Below are 14423 nucleotides of genomic sequence, written 5' to 3'. Positions count from 1 at the left end.
AGACAGCTGGATCACGAGGTCAGGAGATTGAGACCATCCTGGCTAACGCGGTAAAACCCCGTCTCTACTAAAAAATACAAAAAACTAGCCGGGCAAGGTGGCGGATGCCTGTAGTCCCAGCTACTCGGGAGGCTGAGGCAGGAGAATGGCGTGAACCTGGGAGGCGGAGCTTGCAGTGAGCTGAGATCCGGCCACTGCACTCCAGCCTGGGCGACAGAGCCAGAGTCCGTCTCAAAAAAAAAAAAAAAAAGAAGTCTAGGTTCCTGTGAAATGTGAGAGGAAGCCAGCACTGATTTCAGAAATCTGATTATAGCAAAGATCCATCCCTAAATAAGGTGAATCTGGCCGGGCGTGGTGGCTCACGCCTGTAATCCCAGCACTTTGGGAGGCCGAGACGGGAGGATCACAAGGTCAGGAGATCGAGGCCATCCTGACTACCACGGTGAAACCCCGTCTCTGTTAAAAATACAAAAAATAAGCCGGGTGCGGTGGCGGGCGCCTGTAGTCCCAGCTACACGGGAGGCTGAGGCAGGAGAATGGCGTGAACCCGGGAGGCGGAGCTTGCAGTGAGCCAAGATCACGCCACTGCACTCCAGCCTGGGCCACAGAGCCAGACTCCGTCTCAAAAAAAAAAAAAAAAAAAAAATAAGGTGAATCTTGGAATCCCTTCAGTTTTATTTTATTTTATTTTATTGAGACGGAGTTTCTCTCTTATTGCCCAGGCTAAAGTGCGATGTTGCGATCTAGGCTCACTGCAACCTCTGCCTCCCAGGTTCAAGTGATTCTCCTGCTTCAACCTCCCGAGTAGCTGGGATTACAGGCATGCACCACCACGCCCGGCTATTAGTAGAGATGGGATTTCAGCATGTTGATCAGGCTGGTGTGGTACTTCTGACCTCAGTGATCTGCCCACCTCGGCCTCCCAAAGTTCCGGCATTATGGGTGTGAGCCACTGTGCACAGCCCCCCTTCAGTTTTAAAACCATCACTATGCACCCTATGCCTATGCTAGGCACTGGAATAAGATGAAGCACCTTCTTGGAGTTTACATGCTGATAATTGTGCCAGACAGTAATAGGTAAGAATGGCTGTGGGGGAAGTCAGCTGTGTTCTAATTACAGTCGCATTTCAGGAAATTATTTAACATGTTGACTTTAACAGCCTAAGCTGCTTCTCCATGTGTGCACACAGGGTAGATCTCTGAAGGGTGGCGCTGTAACTTCTAGGGTAATGGCTGTGTTGAGTCAAGGCAGGATGACGGTTCAGCCTCCTCCCTGCTAGTGCAAAGGGCTCTTCACTTGGATTAAAGCCTTCTTTCCCAGACTGAATTGCCCACCCTCAACACCCCTCCTACAGAAAATCTGGAGTCCTCGCTTATTCCCTGGCAGCCCCTACCTAGTAGGGTGGTGAATTCATTATCAAACATGCAACAGTTTAGTGAAAACGGCAACAGTTTGGAATAAATGACTGTAATGTGCGTCGTGCCTGCCACCCTAACTGGCGCCAATTTTGCAGCTCAGTTGCTCTCCCTGAAAGGAAGAGTATGCTCGGATTTCACCTTGGAGGAGGAAGAGTTCAGGCTGCCACAACTGGACTAGCACTTCTGAAGATCCCAAGGCAAGGTCCCGTGACCCCACCCCACCACACCACAGCAGGCTGCTGGAGTCCTGGGACCACCTGGGTCTGTGGCCCAAATCCTTCCTCCCTAAGGGGAGGGGGAGGGGTGTTCCAGCCGGGCGGGGTGGGAGGGGGTGTTTGGGCGGGATTGTGACATAAGATTGCCATGGTGACATGGAGCAGATCTGGACACAAGCCTAATAAAGGTGGCATAAATAAAGGTGTCATAAAGACAGAGCGTCATAAAGACAGGGCGGGGTGCACGCTTATAAGGGGCACGAGCATCTTGCGGTTGCCAGAATGACTCCCGCTCAGTGCGCAGCACCCGCGTGTGTCATGTCCCGACCGCGTTTCTGGGGCCCATGGCCTCTCCTCACGTGGCAACTATTGTGTCTACTAGTCAAGGAGGCTCAGCCTCTGGAGTGGGTCAAAGACCCGCTCCAGCTGACCTCTAACCCCCTGGGGCCGCCTGAGCCCCGGTCTTCCCACTCCTCCCATCTCCCATGGGAATCTCCCCATGCGCCCACTCCCCCGGCAGACCCGGAGGACTTTGATTACCTGGGGCCGTCTGCTTCTTCGCAGATGTCAGCCCCACCCCAGGAATCGACTGAAAATTTGGTTCCATTTGTGGACGCGGATTCAGCTGAAGAGCTCCCCCTGGGACCAGAACAGTTCTCCGCTGCACACCAGGATTTAAATGAGAAGTTGACTCCGCAAGAAAGGCTCCCAGAGGTGGTCCCACTGCTGGATGGGGATGAGAACCAGACCCTAGTTCAGCTTCCTCGCCTCAAAACTAAGATTCCAACTGCAGATCTAGATCGGTCTGCAGGTCATCAGGCAGATGAAAGACTTGTTCCGCTAGACAGTAAGATTTCAAAACCAACTACGTTTATTGTCTCGCCCAAGAACCTGAAGAAAGATCTAGCTCAGCGTTGGAGCCTTGCTGAGATTGATGGAATTCCACACCAATTATCCAAGTCTGGGCATCAGAAACAGACTTTGCAGGATGAATATTCGAGTATGGATACACTGTATCCCAGCAGCCTGCCTCCAGAACTCAGGGTGAACTCAGATGAGCCTCCAGGGCCCCCTGAGCAAGTTGGACTTTCTCAATTCCATCTAGAGCCTGAAACTCAAAATCCAGAGATGCTTGAAGACATCCAATCCTCTTTACTCCAGCAAGATGCCCCAGGACAGCTTCCACAGCTCCCTGAAGAGGAAGAACCTTCTTCAACCCAAGAGGAGGCCCCAGCTCTGCCTCCAGCATCCTCTATGGAGAGTCTAACTCTACCGAATCCTGAGGTGACAGTTCAACCCCCAAGTGAGGATCAATCTCTTTATAACTTGCCTGGCATTATAGTTAAACCTGCAGATGTGGAGGTTCCCATGACTCTAGAGGCTGAAAACGAGACAGAATCTTCCCAAGCCCAGCAGAAGTCCCCAGGTCAGCCTCCAGAGGAGGTGGAACCTTCTGCAACCGAACAGGAGGCCCCAGCTGAGCCTCCAGGTCCTTCTATGGAGCCTGAACTTCCCCCTAGTGAGCAGGAGCAGCCAGCTCAGCCTTCTGAGTCTTCTGGGGAGGTGGAATCTTCTCCAGCCCAGCAGGAGACCCCAGGTCAGTCTCCAGAAGAGTTGGAGCCATCTCCAATCCAACAGGAGGCCCCAACTGAGCTTCCAGGTCCTCCTATAGAGGCTGAACTTTCCCCCAGTGAGCAGGAGCAGCCAGCTCAGCCTTCTGAGTCTTCTGGGGAGGTGGAGTCTTCTCCATCCCAGCAGGAGGCCCCAGCTCAGCCCTCAGAACATCATGAAGTCACAGTTTCACCTCCTGGTCACCATCAAACTCAGCATTCAGATTTTCCCAATGTCTCTGTTAAGCGTCCAGACACGCAGCTCACCATAATAGAGCCTAGTGCAGAGGTGGGAACTTCTCCAGTCCTCCAGGAGGCTACAGCTCAGCTCTCAGGGCCAGGTAATGATGCAGAACCTCCCGCCACTCAGCACGGGGGCCCACCTCTGCCTCCAGAGTCACTGGAAGAGGCTGGACCTTTAGCAATTCAACAGGAGACTTCAGTTCAATCTCCGGAACCTGTTAATAGTGAGAACCCCTCTCCAACCCAGCAGGAGGCTGAAGCTGAGCATCTACAGACCGCTGAGGAGGGTGAGTCTTCTCTAACCCAGCAGGAGGCCCCAGCTGAGACTCCAGAGCTCCCTAATGAAGTTGTAGCTCAACCTCCAGAGCATTCAAACCTGAATCAAGCCACAGTTCAACCTTTGGACCTGGGGCTTAGCATCACGCCAGAGTCCGTGACAGAGGTTGAACTTTCTCCAACCATGCAGGAGACCCCAACTCAGCCTCCTAAGAAAGTTGTATCCCAACTTCCAGTACATCAAGAGATAACAGTTCCAACACCAGGTCAGGATGAAGCTCAGCATCCAGTGTCACCCAGCGTCACAGTTCAACCTTTGGACCTGGGACTTACCATCACTCCAGAACCCACTACGGAGGCTGAACGTTCTACACCCCTGAAGAAGACTATAGTTCCTCCAAAGCATCCTAAGGTGACACTTCCACATCCAGACCAGGTTCAGACTCAGTATTTACCCCTGACTCAAGCCACAGTTCAACCTTTGGACCCGGGGTTTATCATCACTCCAGAATCCACAACAGAGGTTGAACTTTCTACTGTCCTGATGACTATAGCTCCTCCTGCAGAACACCCTGAGGTGACACTTCCACCTTCAGACCAGGTTCAGACTCAGCATTCACACCTGACTCAAGCCATGGTTCAACCTTTGGACCTAGGGCTTACCATCATTCCAGAATCCACAACAGAGGTTGAACTTTCTCCAACCATGCAGGAGACCCCAACTCAGTCTACTAAGAAAGTTGTACCCCAACTTCTAGTACATCAAGAGATAACAGTTCCAACACCAGGTCAGGATGAAGCTCAGCATCCAGTGTCACCCAGCGTCACAGTTCAACCTTTGGACCTGGGACTTACCATCACTCCAGAACCCACTACGGAGGCTGAACGTTCTACACCCCTGAAGAAGACTATAGTTCCTCCAAAGCATCCTAAGGTGACACTTCCACATCCAGACCAGGTTCAGACTCAGTATTTACACCTGACTCAAGCCACAGTTCAACCTTTGGACCCGGGGTTTATCATCACTCCAGAATCCACAACAGAGGTTGAGCTTTCTACTGTCCTGATGACTATAGCTCCTCCTGCAGAACACCCTGAGGTGACACTTCCACCTTCAGACCAGGTTCAGACTCAGCATTCACACCTGACTCAAGCCATGGTTCAACCTTTGGACCTAGGGCTTACCATCATTCCAGAATCCACAACAGAGGTTGAACTTTCTCCAACCATGCAGGAGACCCCAACTCAGTCTACTAAGAAAGTTGTACCCCAACTTCTAGTACATCAAGAGGTAACAATTCCAACACCAGGTCAGCATGAAGCTCAGCATCCAATGTCACCCAGCGTCACAGTTCAACCTTTGGACCTGCGACTTACCATCACTCCAGAACCCCCTGCGGAGGTTGAACTTTCTACAGCCCTGATGACTACAGCTCCTCCTCCAGAACACCCTGAGGTGACACTTCCACCTTCAGACAAGGGTCAGGGTCAGCATTCACACCTGACTCAAGTCACAGTTCAACCTCTGGCCCTGAAGCTTAACATAACTACAAAACCTACTACAGAGGTTAAACCATCTCCAACCACAGAGGAGACCTCGACTCAGCCTCCAGACCCAGGGCTTGCCGTAACTCCAGAGCCCATTATAGAGATTGGACATTCTTCAGCCCTGGAGAAGACTACAGCTTCTCATCCAGACCAGGTTCAGACTCTGCATCGAAGCCTGACTGAAGTCACAGGTCCACATACTGAACTAGAACCTACTCAGGATTCATTGGTGCAGTCTGAAAGTCACACCCAAAATAAGGCTTTAACTGCATCAGAGGAACAGAAGGCCTCCACAAGCACCAACATATGTGAGCTCTGTACCTGCGGAAATGAGACGCTGTCATGTATTAATCTCGGCCCAAAGCAGAGGCTCCGCCAAGTGCCTGTGCCAGAGCCCAACACCTACAATGGCACCTTCACCATCTTGTAAGAATCACCTTTCCTCAGTCATCCTCTGTGTCCTGCCTGATGTGGCAGCCTTTTCCTGGAGGCCTTCGTGGGCCTCCTTTATCTCCCCAAGCCATACTGACAACTGACTTTCTGCTTTCACCTTTGCTTGTCAATTCTGCCTTCTTATTCTCCTTTAATGTTAGACCCATTCTCCAGTCTTTTGCTTTTACTCCAGTCTTTTACTTGTTTTCTCATCCATTTTTATTTAGCCCTATCACATCATTGCTTAACCGCTGCTCTCCTCCCATTTTTGCTTCACCCTCTTTACAGCAGCCTGTCCCTCTCCCGATCTGTGATGAGGCTCTAAGTGGTTAAGAGTTGATTCCGGAGCCAGGCTACCTGGGGTTGAACCCAGGTCTGTTTATTAGGTTGGTGACCCAGAGCAAGTTATTCTGCTCTGTGACTGAGTTTCCTCACCTTTCAACTGGGGGTTATGCTAGTTCCCATTTCATTGGATTGTTGTGAAATTTAGGTGAGTGAATATATGAAACACTTCATCAGTGCCTAGCATATGTAGGAGTGTTGGCTGTTAACATGATTACTCAGTCCTTTAGTTATGTCCACAACTCATCGTTGTCCCTGGCTTTCGATACGTAGCACTCGTTTTGTGTCAAACCCAGGGTCAAGTATGCTACTGTCTCCAGAACATGAAAATGATAGGAGGGAAGAAATAGAATAGGCATAAAAAGGGAGGTATATATAATTAATCACTAAAAGAAAATGCATACTGTCGGTGCTAGAATTTACCAGAATCTATGATCCTTGAGGTGTGGAGATCAAGGAAAGCTATATGGATAAGCTAAAACTTTACTTGGGTCTTAAAGACTAGCTATAATTTGTTAAATAGAAAAAAAATGGGAGTACAGTCTAGGCAAAGGCATGGCTACAGGTATGGTTGGAATTTAGTAGACCAATCTGGCTGCAAAGAATTAGGTGAGGGAGCAATGCAGATATGATTATGTAAAACCTTGACTATCAGCTACAGGAGTTTGAAAATTACACAGTGAGGTGTGGAAAGCCATTGAAAGTTTCCAAGCAAGAGAGGTTAAATTACTAAAACAGGAGAATTATTTTATTTTGTTTTTTGCTTTATGTTCAAGTGTAGACATGCAAAGGATTATTTTAGAATCCCTATGTAGAGCGCCCAAAAGGAAAAGCTTATTTCAGGGAGACAACTTAGAAAGGTCTTGCAAAACGTAGGAGTAAAGTGTGAAGGGGCCAAATCAGATCGGTTGTAATAAGAGTGGAAAGAAAAAGCCTAGGATGTTTCAACAGAGGGCAAAGCTTTGGTGCTACCTGGCGTAGAGTTTCTTTCTACTTATTTATTGATAGTGATAAGCTTTTGCCTATTTTTCTGTTGAATTATTTACCATTTTTGTGTTGATTTGTAGGAGTTTGTTTAGACACATAAGTGCTTTTTGATAAAATACTTACATTCAAAGTAATTAACTGGCATCGTCTGTCCAAGAGATGGGATGGATAGGAAGTTAAGCTTCCGGGAGATGCCTCATGATTTGTGCCAGTGGCCCCACATTGTTTCTTGATGAATTGCGCAAACTGGGAAGCTGATAGCTCTGGAAATGAGAAAGCAGATGTTATTTTCTGTAACGGAATATCCCCGACAAGGTTGCCACGATTCTTTTACTTATCCTGTTCATTCTTGTCCTGCCTATTCAAGGATATAAACTGTGTTTCTTCACAGAGATTTCCACGGAAACTATATTTTTCACATTGATGGAAATGTATGGAAAGCATACAGTTGGACCGAGAAACTGTGAGTGTATATTCTCTCTGAATATGACAGAAAACTAACTGCATTGTAAGATCCTTCTCAGGCCGGGCGCGGTGGCTCAAGCCTGTAATCCCAGCACTTTGGGAGGCCGAGACGGGCGGATCACGAGGTCAGGAGATCGAGACCATCCTGGCTAACATGGTGAAACCCCGTCTCTACTAAAAACTACAGAAAACTAGCCGGGCGACGTGGCGGCGCCTGTAGTCCCAGCTACCCGGGAGGCTGAGGCAGGAGAATGGCGTGAACCCGGGAGGCGGAGCTTGCTGTGAGCTGAGATCCGGCCACAGCACTCCAGCCTGGGTGACAGAGCGAGACTCCGTCTCAAAAAAAAAAAAAAAAAAAAAAAAAAAAAAAAAAAAAAAAAAAAAAAGATCCTTCTCAGTCCAGAATTTTGAGGTCAATACCTCTGAAAAAAGATATTTCCCCTCCATTCCCCAAACCAGCCTCTGTTGATTGCAATCCTATGGTTATTTTAAAATTAAATTTGGTAGGCTCTCTTTAAGAGGCAACTTAAATTTATTTATCATACAAATAATACATGGTTATATTCTCTTTTTTCCTCTTTTTTTTCAGAGTCAGGATATTACTTTGTCCCCCAGGCTGGAGTGCAGTGACACAGTTACATTTCATTGCAGCCTTCACCTCCCAGCCTCAAGCGATCCTTCCACCTCAGCCTCCCAAGTAGCTGGGACCACAGGTGCACGCCACCACGCCCACGCAATTTTGTATTTTTTGTAGAGACAGGGTCTTCCCATCCTGCTTAGGCTGGTCTTGCACTCCTGAGCTCAAGTTCTCCTCTCACCTTGGCCTCCTAACATCCTCATATTACAGGCATGAGCCACTACCCCCAGCCCGATTCTATTTTTAATGTATAAAAATGCAATAACAGTTATAACAAAAACCCTCCTTGTGCCCTACTCCCTCATCCCTGAGGTAATGCTTCTCTGCATTTAGTATGCATCCTTCCAGAGTTTTTCCCATTTGCCTACATACATATTTACATAAAGCAAAATGGATTTGTTGTGTTGTTTGAAAAATCTTTTTTCTTTACATAAATGGTAACATCTTGGAATTTGATTCTTTCACTTCATGATATGTCTTAGATTCTTTCCTTCCCAGTACTCAGATGGTCACCCCATTCATTTAAACTCCTGCATCATCCATAGTCTGGATGCATCATAGTTTATTTAATAATTCCCCAATGGATGAATATTTAGATTATGCTTAGTTTTCTTGTTACCTGCATTGCTGCAGTGAAATCCCTGTACATGCTTCTTTGTGAACATGGGCAAGTATTCCTGTAGCATAGATATCTAGAAATGGAATTGTTGAAGTGAAGACTATGTAGATATAAAATTTTAATTGCCCTCAAAAATGTTGTGCCAACTTACTCTAAGTTGGAAAATACCCAGCCGTGAAAAGGTGTGGGGAGATGACATCATTCATTTCCCCCACACCTTTTCACCGCTGGGTATTCTCCAACTTTTTGTTGATGTTATGGATGAATAAAAGGGATTCCACCTAAATTTGAATTTTTCTGATTACTCATGAATTTAATTAAATATCATTATATGTTTATGGAACATTTGTGTTTCTTCTCTGAGTTTTCTATCCTTTGTTCTTTTTCCTGTTGAATTGTTTCATCCTTTTCTTACTGATTTATAGAAGGAATTGATGTAGACACAAATGATTTTGGAAAAAATGCTTACATTCGAAGTAACTGGCATTTTTCACAACAGTTTGTGTGTCACATTACCAGTTCAACTTATATAGACAAGCCATACATGAGTTCTAAATTAAAAATAAAACACATGCTAGGTGCGGTGGCTCACGCCTGTAATCCCAGCACCTTGGGAGGTCTAGGCGGGTGGATCACCTGAGGTCAGGAGTTTGAAACCAGCCTGGCCAATATGGTGAAACCCCGTCTCTACTAAAAATGCAAAAATTAGGCAGGTGTGGTGGTGGGTGCCTGTAATCCCAGCTGCTTGGGAAGCTGAGGCAGGAGAATTGCTTTATTTATTTTTTGACACCTAATTTTGTTCTTGTCGCCCAGGCTGGAGTGCAGTGGTACGATCTTGGCTCATTGCAACCTCCACCATCTCCACCTCCTGGGTTCAAGCAATTCTCCTGCCTCAGCCTCCCGGGTAGCTGGAATTACAGGTGCCCGCCACCATGCCCAGCTAATTTTTATATTTTTAGTAGAGACAGGGTTTCACCATGTTGACCAGGCTGGTCTTGAACTCATGACCTCAGGTGATTCACCTGCCTTGGCTTCCCAAAGTGCTGGGATTACAGGTATGAGCCACCATGCCAGGCCAGAGCTACATTTTAAAAGCAAGACAATTATTACAAAAGTCAGGATAGTTGTTACCTAATTTGGCTTAGAGAGAGGGATTTGATTGGAAAGGGGCACACTGGGGCTTCTGGGATGCTAGCAGTGTTCTTTTGTAACAATATGGGTATCTCCTTTTTAATTATTAAACTGAATATTTGGCCAGGTGAGGTGGCTCATGTCTGCAATCCCAACACTTTGGGAGGCAGAGACAGGAGGATCACTTGAGCCAGGAGTTTGACACCAGTCTAGGAACAGAATGAGACCCTGTCTCAGAAATTAAATTAAATAAAATACAAAGAACATTGATGTCCTGTGCACTGTATGCACATTGTAGTTCTCACATTTTTTTTGATAGGGGAAAAAGGTTGAATGGCTTCACTTGCAGCCCTGACATGGTTCCATGTGGGGCTTTCATAATAAGGTTTGGGAAAAGAGGAGGAAATGGAAGTTCTGCTGATCTTGGTGCCACCCAGAGGTGGATTCTAACAGGGACTTTGGGATCTAGAGAGGAGGCAGTTTGGTGGGAAGAGTGGGTAGGGGTGTGCTTGTGTGTGTGTGTGCTTTCCTGTGTGTGCCTGTGTGTGTGTGTGTGTGTGTGTAGTGGTGGACAGAGATGGACACAACAAGGAAAATGTAAGGAAAGGTTTGAATGAAAGCAGAGCAGATACCACTGTCTTGAAATGACCATGACCCAGCTTTCCCCCACATGCAGGACATAGTCCTGTGTGGCAAATAGTTGTACTTTGCATTTTAATCTAGAAATGACTTTTTCATTTTCCAGAATTCTCAGTGAAAATTATTTGACTGAATTACATAAGGATTCATTTGAAGGCCTGCTATCTCTCCAGTATTTGTAAGTTAGTTAATCACATTTATAAGTTTTTAGTCATATTATCCGTAAAATGAATACAGGGTTCAAATTAGATAATCTCCTAAGATTTCTTCCAGCAATAAAATTCTGCAATTCTGTAGGTTTGTATAGGGTCTCAGCCCATCTCTAGCATTAGCTATGTCCTGTGCATTTTCAGTTTTTAAATTATATAGACAAAATGCAGACAGAAAAAAGTTTCACATGGTAAGAAGATACGAGCAGTGACTGACACTCATATGAACCTTGTTTTATAAGGGTTCACACACCATCTTCTTCTATTCAGTCTACAACCAATAGATCAAATCTAATCTATGGTCTATTTTTAAATAGCCCATTAAGTTAAGAATGGTTTCTGCATTTTTAAAGGACTGTGAAAGTGAAAGAAAAGAAAGAGAAATATGTGAGAGATCATATGTGGCCCACAAAGCCTAAAATATTTACTGTCTGACTTTCACAAAAAAAGATTTGAAAAAATTAGTTGAGTAGGATGAAAGGAATTAAAGTTAACTTCAGATTGTTACCTAAAGGAGAAGAAAATATAGACCACCTACATTCATTTGAACATCATTAATCCAGAAACTTTTGGTAATTTAATATGAATTAAAATAACATTAAATATTAAAAATCAGCTGAATTGTATAAATAATAGATCAAGAATATTAAGCTACCAACAGAATAGACTAGTATTAAGGATTTCATTTCAAGAATTGTTATATGAAAACAGATGTTTAAAATGATGGTTAAGTGGTAGAGCTAGAAATGTTTACACTAAGAAGCATACCAGAAATGCCCCTAACTCTTCACCAATTACAAAATAACTGTCTCCCCAGCCCTGTTACCAAGAAAGGGATACCTGCATAGTATTTCTGTCTGTTTAGAGACGAGAAGATACTATGTTCATTGCTATGGAAGCTTGATTCTTATCCTTTGTCCATAGAGGTGTGTATGTCGTTAATCCTTATTAAGCTCATTAGTGATGCTGTTTTGCAAACATTCTTTCAAATGTAGAGGAATCAAGGCAAGTGGATATAAAGACCCTCAAGTGGATGCCAAAGTGCTACAGTGGCTGTGAAGTAATAAAACTACATTTCCTTTAAAATAGTCATTTTCCTCCTACTCCCCCAGCTATTCATTTATTTTACAAATATTTGAATTTGCTTTATTTCCATGTGTCAGTTTTAAACATGGTGGGCAATGCAGATGAGCAAGACCTAGTCCATGCTTGCAAGGAGTTTATGCTCAGAAGAAATGGTATAAAAAATAACTACATTAAAAAGAAGAAATGGATGTGGGCATGAGGAGGGATACATTGTTTCTGGAGCATAGAAAAGGGGAAAATGCCTTCAATCTGGACCCAGGAGGATGTTACTAAACAATGCCGTTTGAATAGGACTTTGAAGGGCCATTGTGTAACATCAGACAGACATCTTAGGGAAAATATTCTAAACTTGCAAAAGGAAAATGGGAGAAGGGCAAATCACAGGAAAGTATTCGAGGAATGCCATGAGTACCTGTAGAGTACAAGGAGGGAGAGTAGGACATTGGAACCAGATCTTCTAGGGCTTTGAATGCCCAGCTGAGGAGCCATCGTGGGGAACCGTGTTACTGCAGCAGTGCTGTAGATAGATCTGCATCACAATCACTGAGAGGGCGCGTTAGAACTCAGTTCCGGACTCCGCCCTCGTGGTTACTGATTCAGTTGGTCTAGAGTGGGACCAAGAATTTGCATCTTCAATAATTTCCCAGGAAATGGTGGTCTTTGCAAACCACTTCTGGAGAGTTTATCTGATGACTGTGTGCAGGATAGTTTAGGAAGGAAGAGACTAGAGATGGAGACATCAGCCAGACAGCGTTACACCAAATTAATTCCAAATTAAATCCAGGTAAAGAGGGAGGGACAAGCCCCATCACTGTATAACTGAAGAAATTGCTTTCATGAAGTATTAATGCAATATAAAACCAAAAATGAGTTTCTATTAATATGATAGAAATTGATTCTATGAATATGATTTGAATTAGTTCAAAGTTATGTGTTAGTTAAAGGGGTAACTTCCTTTCAAATGATGTGAAAGGATGTGTTTTATTTCTTCTGATATTGAACTGGCTTAGGAAAACAGACCTAAACTAGGAAGGTGTATAAATGTGAGACTATGGCCGGGTGTGGTGGCTCAAGCCTGTAATCCCAGCACTTTGGGAGGCCGAGACGGGTGGATCACGAGGTCAGGAGATCGAGACCATCCTGGCTAACATGGTGAAACCCCATCTCTACTAAAAAATACAAAAAACTAGCCGGGCGAGGTGGCGGGCGCCTGTAGTCCCAGCTACTCAGGAGGCTGAGGCAGGAGAATGGTGTAAACGTGGGAGGCGGAGCTTGCAGTGAGCTGAGATCCCACCACTGCACTCCAGCCCAGGTGACAGAGTGAGACTCCGTCTCAAAAAAAAAAAAAAAAGTGGGACTATTTTTTTTACTATTAGAAACTATATATAAAAACTTTGAGCTCATAATCTAGGACTTGATGAGACTACAAAAGGGCATCTAATGAAGTCTGCTGCTCTCAGGAAAAATTAATTCCAAAGTCTATTAAGATGTATATTCTGGCCGGGCGCGATGGCTCAAGCCTGTAATCCCAGCACTTTGGGAGACCGAGACGGGCGGATCACGAGGTCAGGAGATCGAGACCATCCTGGCTAACAGAGTGAAACCCCGTCTCTACTAAAAATACAAAAACTCGCCGGGCGAGGTGGTGGGCGCCTGTAGTCCCAGCTACTCGGGAGGCTGAGGCAGGAGAATGGCGTAAACCCGGGAGGCGGAGCTTGCAGTGAGCTGAGATCCGGCCACTGTACTCCAGCCTGGGCGACAGAGTGAGACTCGGCCTCAAAAAAAAAAAAAAAAAAAAAAAAAAAAAAGATGTATATTCTATTTATGAAAACCATGAAGGTGAGACTCTAGGAGAGGTATGGGCAGGGTTAGGAGCTCTGGAAAGTTCAAACACAAGTCGAGACATTTAGACTTGAGATGAAAAATGTGTATTCAATATTATTCTAAACTCTTGCTATTATTCATACTAATCAACCTCTAATAACTAATCAAGGCAATATTTTTCTTTTACTTTTTCCTAGAGATTTATCCTGCAATAAAATACAGTTTGTTGAAAGACATACATTTGAACCACTACCATTTTTGCAATATCTGTAAGTTACAAATATCACTTGATTACATTTGGAATTTTTTTAAAACTTAATTGTAAACCTCTTTGAAATATGATTAAAATTTTACCAGTAGGAAGCTACTAAAATTATACAGCAAATCCTTTTTGTCTCTAGCAAAGATTAGTGTGAGAATTACAAAGATCATAGTGAATCATGAGAGAGCAGTGGTTCCCAACTGGTGTGATTTTGTACTCAGGTGACATTTGGTAATGTCTGGATACAGTTTTGGTTGACAAAACTGAGTGTGCTCCTGGCATCTAGTGGGCAGAGGCCAGGGATGCTGCTAAACATCCTCCAAGGCACAAGACAAATGCCCACAGCAAACAGTTATAGAGTCCAAAATGTCGATGGCACTGAAGTTGTGAAATCCTGTTCTAGAGAAATAAAGATCACTTATCACAGGTATTTACTGAGCATTCACTGTTTTGCAGCTAATGCACCACATGTGCAATGG

General features: G+C 45.0%; 2 protein-coding genes across 19 annotated transcripts in view; one reads left to right on the top strand and one right to left on the bottom strand.

Moving 5' to 3' along the window:
• LOC104668284 (leucine-rich repeat-containing protein 37B-like) overlaps positions 1-14423 on the top strand; it is a 51058-nt gene that overhangs the window by 26982 nt on the left and 9653 nt on the right. For 3 of the 11 annotated variants that reach the window (XM_030926628.1, XM_030926627.1, XM_030926626.1), the window contains 5 exons: positions 1515-1680; positions 2199-5737; positions 7464-7535; positions 10670-10741; positions 13880-13951. In XM_030926628.1, coding sequence (XP_030782488.1) covers positions 1543-1680; positions 2199-5737; positions 7464-7535; positions 10670-10741; positions 13880-13951 — 3893 coding nt within the window. In that variant the 5' untranslated portion in view covers positions 1515-1542. Of the gene's footprint in view, positions 1-898; positions 1078-1508; positions 1681-1779; positions 5738-7463; positions 7597-7935; positions 8088-10669; positions 10742-13879; positions 13952-14423 lie in introns of those variants that run through there. The other 8 variants (XM_030926622.1, XM_030926630.1, XM_030926629.1 and 5 more) reach the window with 8 other exon arrangements.
• The window catches only part of LOC115896335, a 53024-nt gene that overhangs the window by 30529 nt on the left and 8072 nt on the right, over positions 1-14423 (bottom strand). For 3 of the 8 annotated variants that reach the window (XM_030926641.1, XM_030926640.1, XM_030926639.1), the window contains exons 1-2: positions 8794-8927; positions 7196-7335 (exon numbers count right to left, since the gene is read on the bottom strand). In XM_030926641.1, the coding sequence (XP_030782501.1) occupies positions 7196-7335; positions 8794-8860 (207 nt within the window). In that variant the 5' untranslated portion in view covers positions 8861-8927. Of the gene's footprint in view, positions 1-3531; positions 3661-7195; positions 7336-8793; positions 8928-12270; positions 12464-14423 lie in introns of those variants that run through there. The other 5 variants (XR_004056218.1, XR_004056220.1, XR_004056221.1 and 2 more) reach the window with 2 other exon arrangements.

This window comes from Rhinopithecus roxellana, chromosome 3, assembly GCF_007565055.1.
Source record: "Rhinopithecus roxellana isolate Shanxi Qingling chromosome 3, ASM756505v1, whole genome shotgun sequence".
NCBI lineage: Eukaryota > Metazoa > Chordata > Mammalia > Primates > Cercopithecidae > Rhinopithecus > Rhinopithecus roxellana.
Note: the sequence above shows the minus strand (reverse complement) of the source record. Positions and strands in the feature narration are given on the sequence as shown.